This window comes from Phascolarctos cinereus, unplaced genomic scaffold (assembly GCF_003287225.1).
Source record: "Phascolarctos cinereus isolate Bilbo 61053 unplaced genomic scaffold, phaCin_HiC Scaffold_1;HRSCAF=81, whole genome shotgun sequence".
In the NCBI taxonomy this organism is placed as follows: Eukaryota; Metazoa; Chordata; class Mammalia; order Diprotodontia; family Phascolarctidae; genus Phascolarctos; species Phascolarctos cinereus.
Window position 1 is genome coordinate 285168011 of NW_027555514.1, and position 12043 is coordinate 285180053.

At 56.2% G+C, this 12043-nt stretch overlaps 1 protein-coding gene across 3 annotated transcripts in view; it reads left to right on the top strand.

Moving 5' to 3' along the window:
• Positions 1-12043, top strand: part of SREBF2 (sterol regulatory element binding transcription factor 2) — a 46402-nt gene that overhangs the window by 24728 nt on the left and 9631 nt on the right. For all 3 annotated transcript variants that reach the window (XM_078147667.1, XM_020982752.2, XM_078147669.1), the window contains exons 8-13: positions 1936-2128; positions 3173-3354; positions 5939-6197; positions 8421-8590; positions 9823-9991; positions 11847-11964. In XM_078147667.1, the coding sequence (XP_078003793.1) occupies positions 1936-2128; positions 3173-3354; positions 5939-6197; positions 8421-8590; positions 9823-9991; positions 11847-11964 (1091 nt within the window). The remainder of the gene's footprint in view (positions 1-1935; positions 2129-3172; positions 3355-5938; positions 6198-8420; positions 8591-9822; positions 9992-11846; positions 11965-12043) is intronic.

The following is a 12043-nucleotide window of genomic DNA, read 5'->3' on the forward strand; positions in this document are numbered from 1 at the left end:
GAGGATTATTTGTTAAGGCACAGATAAGGTGGTGGTGTGCGCCCATAGAGAGGGCCCAAAGATACAGGATGTGCAGTCCGCAGGGCCTTGATCATTCCTGAGTCAGCCCTGCTATCCTTCTGAGAAGCGGAGCTCACATTTATTTAGCACTTTCAGGGGCAGACTCCATTCCTCCCAAAGACCCTGTGAGGCCATGGGCAACCTGAGAACAATTATCCCATTTTACGGGTGAGAAAATAGGTCCTGAGAAGTCCAGTGACTTGGCCGGTAAATGTCAGAAATGGGCCTCTTGAGCCTCAAGTGAATTTAGTGCTGTCTACTATGCTATGGAGAAACAGATTGAAACGTGACTTAAATAAAGCACTAAAAGAAACCAGAGCCAGGATCGGGGAAGTGAGACGCTCAGGCTCGAGCCATCCTGCAAAGGGATTCAGGACCTGCCTGGCCCTGTGCTGCAAAAGACTCTTTCCCACTTAGACTTGGGGGCTTCTTTTTTCTCTGTTCTTGGTAAATGAATGAAAAAAAAGAAAGGAGAGGAGAGAAAGGAGAGAAGAAAGCAAGAAAGATGGATGGATGGATGGACAGACAGAGGTGGATGGTTGTGGATGGTTGGTTGGATGGATGGATGGATGGACAGAGGTGGTGGATGGCTGTGGATGGATGGATGGACAGAGGTGGTGGATGGCTGTGGATGGATGGATGGACAGAGGTGGATGGCTGTGGATGGATGGATGGACAGAGGTGGATGGCTGGATGGATGGATGGATGGACAGAGGTGGATGGCTGTGGATGGATGGATGGATGGATGGACAGAGATGGATGGATGGATGGATGGACAGAGGTGGATGGCTGTGGATGGATGGATGGACAGAGGTGGATGGCTGTGGATGGATGGATGGATGGACAGGTGGATGGCTGTGGATGAATGGATGGATGGATGGACAGAGGTGGATGGTTGTGGATGGATGGATGGATGGACGGACAGAGGTGGATGGCTGTGGATGGATGGACGGACAGAGGTGGATGGTTGTGGATGGATGGACGGACAGAGGTGGATGGCTGTGGATGGATGGATGGACAGAGGTGGATGGCTGTGGATGGATGGATGGATGGACAGAGGTGGATGGCTGTGGATGGATGGATGGATGGATGGACAGAGATGGATGGATGGATGGATGGACAGAGGTGGATGGTTGTGGATGGATGGATGGACAGAGGTGGATGGCTGTGGATGGATGGATGATAGAGATCTGCGGATGGAGATACACACATGGATAGATAGATAGATAGATAGAATTTAAATGCTTACAGTGTGCTGGACCTGATGATACAAATACAAGTAAATGAGATAGTCCCTGCCCTCATGGAGCTGACATTCTAATGGGGGAAATGAGCCCCAGTAGGGGAGCCAAAGTTAGAAAGAAGGGTCAGGGTGTCCTTGGGTACCAGTGCACAGCAGCAGGTTTGGAGTTGCTGGGGAAGTGACCTTGTTGCTTGGCCCTGGGTGAGACGGAGGTGGGAGAGGAAGGATATTTAGTGTTTTGGGCAGAGCTGGGCTTGCTGGCAGCCTTCCTGACTTTGCGCTCCCCTGGCGTGAGCACTTCTTGGCTCTCCTGTCCTGGTGTATAAAGTGAAATGGTGTTCAGAGAGGAGGCCGCCCTGGGGCCAAGCAGCCATGCATCCACCCTCTCAGGGAGCCTCTGCCCCACAGGGTTATTTATCATTCAAATCCAGGAGAACTCACATTTCTGGAGGCCTTGGTAGTTCACAGACAGGCTGCAGGAGGCGCTTTAGAAATCTGCACTTTGCCCAGAGACTGCCCTGAAAACATAAGGACATGTGCACCTGGACGCCAGGTGACAGCAGCACACCTTATGGAGCCTCTAACCGGCTTCTGTTGTGGTTTCTTCTCGGCCCCCTTGGTCTGTGTCGAAGGTCAAAGACGAGCCCGACTCTTCGCCTGTGGCGCTGGGCATGGTGGACCGCTCCCGCATCCTGCTGTGCATGCTCACCTGTCTGTGTCTCTCCTTCAACCCTCTGACGTCACTGCTGGAATGGGGAGGGGCCCACAGCTCTGGCCAGCCGGCGCCCAGGGGCTCCAGCCGAAGCATCCTTTCCTTTGATTCAGGTGGGACCCTGCCCAAAGGGGCTGCCCTCCCCTCAGAGACCCTCTGTCTAGCCTGCTGTTTGTGGCTGAGGTCAAGGCCTAGCCTGACGATGGTCACAGAAGCAGTTCTGGCAAGGCTGACTGTCCGTCCACATGTGACGGGTGGTGAGCAAAAGCCCCAGGGCAAGAAGAACTTGGGGAGCTCGCGGGGGTGGAGGGGTATGCTCCTCTTTCTCCATTTGCCATGCTGGCCTGGTGAGAGCTAGAAACCTGACCCCTTTAGGCTGGGCTTTAGAGAGATGACATTGTGTGGCGGACAGAGGATTCCCCTAATCCTCGAGTTGTAGAGTTGGTGTTAGCTGTGAATATTTAGTTACTTCCTCTCCCTGGTTTTGTTTGATGAAGCAGCACTGCTCATCTCCTACCCCGATCCTCCCAGAGGAGCCCACAGCAGGGGGTGAGAGTGAAGTGGGGAGGCTGAGCTCTGTCCTGGCTTGGGTTTCTTCTTGGATGGTCTGGAGACTCCCAGTGGTGGAGTCGGAGGCCCTGGGTCTGACTTTTACCTTTGCAGCTTGGGAAATCGCTGCTTCTCCCTGGGTCTCAGTTTCCCCTTCTGTCAGAGGAGGGGCAGGGTCAGTCTGGTGGCCTCTGATGAGCCTCTGCTCTTGGGCTGGGCTTTCCCTGTCCAGGTGCAGCTGAGCCTCAGTTTCCCCCTGTGTCACAAGAGGGGCAGGGTCGGTCTGGTGGCCTCTGATGAGCCTCTGCTCTTGGGCTGGGCTTTCCCTGTCCAGGTGCAGCTGAGCCTCAGTTTCCCCCTGTGTCACAAGAGGGGCAGGGTCGGTTTGGTGGCCTCTGATGAGCCTCTGCTGTCAGGCTGGGCTTTCCCTGTCCAGGTGCAGCTGGGCCTCAGTTTCCCCCTGTGTCAGAGGAGGAGCAGAGTCAGTCTGGTGGCCTCTGATGAGCCTCTGCTCTTGGGCTGGGCTTTCCCTGTCCAGGTGCTGCTGGGCCTCAGTTTGCCAGTGTTTTCTTTTGTCTCTTACCCCTTTCTATCCCCTCACTCCCCAGGGGCCGGCGGCTGGTTTGACTGGATGTTCCCAACCCTCCTCCTGTGGTCCTTGAACGGCTTGATTGTCCTGAGCGTCTTCATCAAGCTGCTGGTGCACGGGGAGCCCATCATCCGGATGCACTCGCAAACCTCGGTCACGTTCTGGCGCCATCGCAAGCAGGCCGACCTGGACCTGGCCAGGGTGCGTTATCCCCCTCCTTGGGTCCCGGTCATCTTGAAGGCTGTGAAAACGAAGCGTCCCTCCCTCCTGTGACAGATATAGGTTCACGTCTCTCCTCTGGTCTGTTCTGGGAGGGTGGCGTGGGCAAGGCCCCAGGACAAACTGAGCACTGGAGCAGGTAGTACAGGGACTTCAGGTCTGGGCCCCCAGTGGTGGAATCCTCTCTCTGGGACCCTCCCAGAGTGCCCCTTCCTGTCCCCATGACTTAGTGAGCAGAGCTCACCCGGCTCCTTCTCAAGATGGGGAAAGGAGCAGCCCAGGGTCACGGCATGGGTGGCTGGAATGTTTTTTTAATTTTCTTGTTGTAGTATGAAATATAAAAATCAACAAACTTGAACATTCCAGTATGCCCAGAACACCAGACAAGGGGATTGTGTAGAAAACCCTGCCCCTCTGAACTGCACCATGGGTACGGGGGGTTCCCAGTGTCCTGGGGGAGCCTTCTTCTACTCCCTTCTGTTTGTGATCCACTTTTTTAGTGTCATTACGACTCCAGGGCAGAGCTGGGCTAAAAGCCAGGAAGACCTGGCCTCCGCTTTTGCCTCTCACTGCTCTGGTCAACTCTCTGAGACTCTTAAGTTTCTTTTAAAAAAAATTTCTTTTCAAATAATTTTTTAGTTTTGAACATTCACTTCCATAAGATTTTGAATTTTAAATTTTCTCTTCCCCCCCCCCCGCCACCAGACAACATGGAATCTGATGTCGGCTCTACTTATACATTCATATTAAGCATGTTCTCACATTAGTCATGATGTATAGAAGAATTAGAGCTAATGGGAGGAACCACGAGAAAGAAGAAATAAAACAAAAAATAAAGCAAAAGAAAAGAGCAAATAGTCTGCTTCGATCAACATTCAAACTCCATGGTTCTTTCTCTGGATGTGAATAGTATTTTCCATCATGAGACCTCTGGAGATGTCTGAGATCCTTGCATTGCTGAGAAGGGCTAAGTCTGTCAATATTAGTCATAACACAACGTGGCTGTTACAGTGTACAACGTTCTCCTGGTTCTGCTCACTTCACTCAGCATCAGACCACATAAGTCTTCCCAGGTTTTTCTGAAGTCAGCCTGTTCATCATTTCTTATAGCACAATAGTATGCCATTGCATTCATATACCACAACTTGCTCAGCCATACCCCAATTGATGGGCATCCTCTCACTTTCCAATTCTTTGCTGCTATGAATATTTTTGTACATGTGGGTCCTTTTCCCATTTGTTTGATCTCTTTCGGGTATAGCCCTAGGAGTGCTGTTGCTGGGTCGAAGGGTATACACAGTTTTATAGCCCTTTGGGCATAGTTCAAAATTGCTCTCCAGAATGGTTGGATCAGTTCACGACTCCGAGACTCTTAAGTTTCAAAGGTGTTAACCTGCACTGGTGGAGGGGCTTTTCTTACCTGGAAGTTCCCTTGTACTCCAGTGAAACCACAGGTCCAGTCTTTGTCTTTATCACTGACCTCCAACTCTTCTCTCTCCCCCCAAAAGAAAAGTCAAGCCCTGCCTTGTGAGAAGTATGACCACATCAAATAAACCCAGGCACCGGCTGACCTGGGCCCTCCTCTCTGAGCCTCACACTCAGAATTGGTCACTGCCTTGATCTAAGCTCTTCCTTCTTTCCCCTGCATGTCACTGTCTCGTGGTTCTCTGGGACTTTCTGCCTGCTTGCAGGGTCACAGCTCTAGAACTGGAGACTGAAGAGGCCGGCCCCCTCATTTTGTAGATGAGGGAACAATCCCAGATTGGGGGAGGGCCTTGTCTGGGGTCACACAGGCGGTCAGAGTCTGAAGTACGGGTCACATCTGGGTCGTCTTGATTCCAAATCCCTAGACTGCAATAAGCTGCCTGGGACCTAATGGTGGATGAGCCGTGGGAGCATATGCTAAGCCAGGTCCCTCCGTTCTGTGCTTAGGTGGCTGACTGTTTGGGCCTTTGCAGGACTTTACATTTATCTCAGTTGATGTTTTATCATGTTGGTTTTACCTGACCCTTTTCTTTCATTCATTCCTTCATTCCTTCGTCCTGTGTGTGGTGAGATTGTGTGATCTCTCAGGTCAACCATGAATTTGGTAACCAGTGTCTTCATGCATGTCATTAACAATCCAGAATATGGGGCGGGGGGAAGCCTCCAACCCTGTTCAGTAAACACTTATTGGATACCCTCTGTGGGCCTGGCATGGTCCTCGGTCGTAGGGACTCCAAGACAAAAAGCATCTCTTCCCCTCTGGCACGCCTCTAGAGACCCCCCTTCCCGTGGTCCCTGAGTTGAGTATGATTGCTCCTTTGTGAATCCACCGTACCAGCCTGCCCTCCACCCCACCTTCTCTTCTTGGCTCTCCTGAAGTTGAGATAGGCTACGGTGTAGTGTTTCCCTGATGTGCTGGTAACCCTGTTGGCGAGGAAACAGAGGTAGCTCCTCCTCCTCTCCTCCCCTCCCGGAGAAGCCCGGGGCAGTTCTGCCAACGGTCCTCAGTCTGATCGAATTTTAGTAACACCGAGGACAAACCAGGGATGACAGTATCGTCTTTTCTCCTCTCCTTTGTCAGGGGGATTTTGCTGCAGCAGCTTCTAACCTGCAGACGTGCCTGTCTGTCCTGGGCCGCACGCTGCCCACCTCCCACCTGGACCTGGCCTGCAGCCTCTCCTGGAACGTGATCCGATACAGCCTGCAGAAACTGAGGCTGGTGCGCTGGCTGCTGAAGAAGGTGTCGCAGCGGCCACCCGGCGGCTTCGAAGACGAGGCCAAGACCAGCGCTCGGGACGCTGCCTTGGCCTACCACAAGCTTCACCAGCTGCACATCACAGGTCAGGCGAGGCTGCGGGGAGTCCTCTCCCGGAGCTTGGCTCAGCTCTGCCATCATCCTTTGGCCTGCTCCCTGCCCGTCTGCCACCAGAGGGCTCTGGGCCCAGCTGGGTCATCTCTTGTGGCTCTGCCAGAGTTGAATGTGTGAAGCGTCCTCCCGTTTGGTTTGTAGCCCCCCAGCCTCGCCTTAGCCAGCCCCCTGACCCTTGGTCAGGTGATGCTTACTGCATTAGACCCCTCCCCCGTCAGCTTCTGTAAGACTCTCACCACTGCCCTGAGTCAGATTTGTGTGGCCCTGGACCTGTGCTTGTAGGGAGGTGGCAGTCCGTCTAGGAGTATTTGTTGAGTGCCTACTGTGTGCATGCTGGCATGGGGAAAACAGCCCTGGCAAAGTTGAGGAAGTGGGGCGTCATGTGGCAGCATGGAGTGCGGGTGGGGAGGGGAGGTCCAGGGAGGCTGCGAGCTGGGGCCGGGCCGGGTACGGCCAAAAATGCCAAGCAGAGGGGTCGATGTTGGGTTCAGGAGACAACGGGAAGCCACTGGTGGAATAGGGAGGGGAATGACTTGGTCAGATTTGTACGTAAGGAGAATTCCTTTGGGAGCTGGGTGGACTGAAGTGGGGAGATTAGAGGCAGGGGGACCAGCCAGGAGGCTGCAGCAGCGATGTCGGGGACAAAGGGCTGGGACCATGGAGGGGGTGGCTAGGAGAGCCCAGAGGAGGGGTTGGGTGTGAGGCGTGTTGGGAAGGTAGAAGCGCGGGGGGGTGGGGGTGGAAGGTGAGGGGTCAGGAGTGATGCCGAGGTGATGAGCAGAGACCGACAGTGCAGTGGGGCCTTGGATAGAAGAGGAGAGGGTTTGGAGGAGACGTGATGGCTCTGTTTAAGACAGGTTGTTTAAAACGTCTTTGGGGCATCCAGGGGGCAGATGGTGTTGTGGCATGGAATGTCAGGGAAGATGCTGGGGCTGGATTTCTAGAGCCTTGGGTAGTGGCTAGAGATGCCTGTGAATCCCAGGAGAGCTTGTCAATGAGAGCGCATGGAGACAGGAGAGAAGAAGACCCAGGACAGAACATGGGGGATCACTCACGCTTAGGGGGCAGGATTTTAAAGTGTGTGTGTGTGTGTGTGCGCGCGCGTGTGTGCACTGGTGTATATGTGAACATGTGTACAGGTTTGTATAAATGGAGCTGGATACGTATACAAGCTGACAAAAAACCTTTTCAGATTAAGTGTACATGCCAGGGGCCCAGGGCCTCTGACCAGAGCCAGGCCGGCTGAGGTCCCTGCACCTCCGAAGGGCTTCCCACAATGCCCCAGTTAGGCTCCCGCAGAGATCTTTCTAGCGGCTCGGCAGGGACTGACCCCAATGGCCAGGGCCCAGGACCCCCAGCATTTAGGGAGATGTGGCCAATGCCTGCTAGTGTTTGGCTCCCAGGCCCTTCACTAGGGAATCAGGGCCTGGGCCCCACCCTGGGTTTGCTTGTTCAAATCCCTGTCTTTCCATCTGCAGAATCCCACATCTGGCCTGCATGCCTCATACTCTTGCAGGTTGCCTCTGTCAGGCAGTAAACCTTTATTAAGCCCCTGCTGTGTGCCAGGCCCTGCCCTTGGCACTCACAGTCTCCCAGGGGTTTCACAAGGACACCGGTGTAACCTGAGGTTTGAAGTGAAGTGATTTAAAGCTCGTTTTAAAGAATGATTAACTAAGTTGGAGATGTCCGTGGGTCAGGACAGGAGCCAGGGAATCCTGAAAGTTCAGAGTTGGCCTCGTGTGTATGCTGAATGGGTCCTTCGGCTGCTTGGAGAAGCCCAGGGCCATGTTTTCAGAGGCGGGAGATAAATTACATGAGATGACAAAGGAAACACAGTTACCGAAATGTTGAAAAGGTAATGGACCCCAGGTTCACACCCCCGGGCTAGGTCAGTTGGCCCATGCAGACAGCCCTTTTCTTTGCAGTGCAGTCAATAAGGGTTCATCTGGTCCCCACTCAAAGACTTCCCATGAGAGGGAAATGCCCCCTGTGGAGACCCCGATGACCCATTCTGCCCGGGGATTGTGACCGCCTACTGTGTTCTTGGAGCTGCTCTAAGAAACACTGGGTTTTGTGCCTGTTGGCCTGGGAGCCACCCCTGAGGCTGGGCTGAGCCTCCCTTGGCCCTGGAGGCCACCCGTGTGCTGCACGTGTGTGGGTGGCTGGCTCTCATATAGATGTCCCCTTTCTGCAGGGAAGCTCCCAGCTGGCTCCGCCTGCTCCGATCTGCACATGGCCCTGTGTGCCGTGAACCTGGCCGAATGTGCCGAGGAGAAGATCCCTCCGAGTACCCAGGCTGAAATCCACCTCACGGCAGCTGTGGGGCTCAAGACCCGCTGCGGGGGCAAATTGGGCTTCTTGGCGGTGAGTACCTCTTGACTCGGCCCCGGCCCATTGAGCCTGCTGCGGGGACGGGGGGGCGGGTTGGTGGCCAGTGCCCGGGTCGCCGGTGTGCCAGCTCCGCACTGCCCCCGCGCAGCCCCGCGTGCGGATCGGGCAGCCCTTTGTGGGCAGTGCCAGGCCCAGCCTGGGAGGTTGGCTTGTCTACTGCGCGCTCAGCCTGTGGCATAGCAGCTACATGGGGCAGTGGGTGGAGCCCTGGGCCTGGAATCAGGAAGACCCGAGTTCAGATCCAGACTCAGATGCTTCCTAGCTGTGCGGCCCCAGGAAAATCATCGCCCCTCTGCCAGCCTCATTTTCCTCATCTGCAGAATGGGGATAGTGGCGGCACCTATTTGCAGGGTTGTTCTGAGGTCCAGGTGAGACAGTGTTTGTAAAGTGCTGAGGGTGTGCTGCCGCTCATTGCCAGGCTCCCACGGAGGCAGCCACCTTTTTTTCTAGTTCTGATCTCTGGGGCCAAAACAGGCCCTTCGTTAAGGAGGGCCTCCGTGAGGTGCCTCCTGTGTGCCGCATCCTGTGGGGGGAGGGTGGGGTTAAGACACTGTCCGTGCCCTAGGTGGCCAGATCGCTATGCCTCCCACACCCTGGCAGCAGCTGGGACCACCCCTGTGGGGGCTGCAGAGCACCCTCCAGGCTCAGAGGCAAAGCAGTCCCATGAGGTGGGGGCATGCCAAGTGTCACAGCTGGAACTTGAACCTGGGTCTCTCCTGACTTTGAGCTCAGTACTGTTCTCGATCTCAGGCTGCCTTTCTGGGAGAGGAGATGGACTGAGCCGAGTAGCTGAGTCCCTTTGAATGTCAGCTCCCAGGTGGCTGGAGGTTCAGGGAGGGAGGCCTTCAGGCTGCCTGGGGAATCAGGATCGGGGATCAGGGACGGAGGCCTTCAGGCTGCCTGGGGGATCAGGGAGGGAGGCTGTCAGGCCTTCTGGGAGTTTGCTGCTTCCCTGACCTTCCTGACTTCGCCCTCTCCCCTCGGGGCTCCTTGGGGCTGGGGGTCAGGGTGATGGCGGCACAGCCTCAGCCTCGCGGCTCCTGTGTGTTTGTGTCCGGCGCCACGTTCACAGGTTTTGGCTTTGCTTGCCCAGGCCGTCAGCCCTCCCTCCCACACATGTATTGACGGGTTCACCCTCGGTGACCTCCGCCTCTCATCTTGTCACGGTCCTCTCCGGGGACCCTTGGCCCACCCTTCCTTCACAGAGCTACTTCCTGAGCCGAGCCCAGAGCTTGTGTGGCCCTGAGCGGAACGCCGTTCCTGACTCCCTGCGCTGGCTCTGCCATCCCCTGGGTCAGAAGTTTTTTGTGGAGCGGAGCTGGTCGGTGAAGTCAGCCACCAAGGAGAGCCTGTACTGTGCCCCTCGGGACCCAGGTGAGAGTCTGTCTGGCCGAGATGGGAGGGGAAAGGTGGACGCCATTGGCCCTGCCTGCTGGGGCCCAGGCCGGGGGCTTGGTGGCCAGAGGGCAGAGACCCGTAGAACAGAAAACAAAACGAAAGAAGCAGGAATGAAGGGTCGTGCCATGGCTCAGGGGGTGTGGGAGGCCTTCTCTGTGCCACTGGCTGTTGAGGAGAAAGAATGTGAACCCGATCGGGGTCTGGACCCCTCGTCACTGGCCATGCTCTGGCCTTCCAGGCCATAGGCAGTTGCCTTGTCTGACACACTGTGCTCCCTGGGTGTGAGAATGTGGCGGACTGCCGGACCGTCCTGATTCCTGTCCCAGGAAGTCGTGGCCAGGATTTCAAACGCCCCTTCAGCTCATCCTCCCTTAGGCCGTGGTGCCCGTGATTTGTTCTCACAGGCTGTGGCTACCCCCGTCCGCTCTAGGATCAAGCTGTTTGGCCGCTCGGGGGTCCAGGGTGGCAGACCCCCTTCAGAGGGCTGCTGCGGGCCTGCAGGCTGCTGCTCCCCAGCAGCGTGGTGTGAAGTGGCCAGGCCCTGGAGGCCGCCCTTCCCTCACCAGGCTCCGCTGCCTTTTCCCTTTTCCAGAGCTGGGGTAGACAGCCACTCCCCTTGAGGCGTGGCCCACTGGGCTGCAAGGTTGGTGCTGCCGTCCATCTTTCTTCTCTGCCTCTGTCCCCTGTGGGCTGTCACCACCTCCTCTGCCCACTCAAGGATGGCAGAGCTGGTTAGACCCAGCCCACAGCGTCTCACACATTCGGGCTCTGTTGGAGATACTACCTTTGAAAAGAAACATTTTACTGGTGCACTTCTTCTTGACATCGTCACCATTTCTGAGGGGAAGAAAACGAAGAAAGAGCGCCGATCAGGCTGTCCTTTGGGGCAGTGACAGTTGAGCAAAGCGTCTAATGCTGCGCCTCCTTCTGAGAGTGCCTCTGCCGTTGTGTCCCGGTAGCCCCCCACCTCTCAGCGTCATCCTTTTTCAGTTTCTCAGAGGGAGTGGGCTTCCCTCCGTGCCACCCCCTTTGCTCCTGTAGTTGTGTTCCTCATGTGGCTCGTCGTTTGGGCCTGCTTTGGGCGCTGGGCGTCAGCTCCTGCGCCTCTCCCTGCGTTCTCCCGATTCCTCACAGGCGCCATTTGTGCTGCCCGGTGACATCTTGTCCCCTCTGCTCACCGGACTGTCCAGCCATCCCCCCCCCCAGAATTTAACTTTGCCCCCACTAACAAGCCTTTATATTCTGGCCCCCTTGTCTCTCCTCAGTAGAAAACAGAAACAAGCCCTTTGAACGTACGCGGAGCCTGATTGGGCGTCGGCCGCGCCCCAGAAGGTGCCGTCTCTGCTCTGGGCTGTCCCGAGCTGTGGCCCGCTTTCTCCCTGTCTCTTGGAATTGGCCTGGGGGACGGCATTTGTCTCTGATGTGTCTGCACAGAGGGTTCTGGTGCTGCCTCTCGCCCGGTGGCAGTGCGTGGCAGTCTTCCCGGGTTCCCTAGGTCGTTTTGTGCAGCACAGCCGTGGTCCGTGTTGTCCACGTGCCTCGATTGGTGGGCACCCCCTTGGTTTCCACGCCGCTACTAGGAGAGCGCCGTGAATACTCCTGTGCCCATGGGTCCCTTTCCCCAGCCTTGGGCCAAGGGCGAGTGCAGTCTGAGGGGGCTCGAGGGGCCCCCCAGGGTCTCGTTGCCTCTTCCTACCTCGTGGGCGTGGCTTTCTCCCAGAGAAGGGCGGGTTTGTTTTGCCCTGTTGGAGGTGGTTCGTGTCCGCGTGAATCCCCGGAGAGTGTGCGTCTGAAACCGACTAAAGCCTTCTCCGTCTCTTGCCTTCGACAGCGGACCCCATTGCACAGGTGCACGAGGCCTTCTGCAAGCACCTGCTAGAGCGTGCTGTGGATGCCCTGGTGAAGCCGCAGGCCGAGAAGGGCCGAGCTGAGCAGGACGAGGAGACCTGGTACGTGCCGGGAGTGGGAGGGCACGGGGCCTGGCCTGGGGCTGGGCCTGGGCTGGGCTGGGCTGGGCTGCTGGATGGC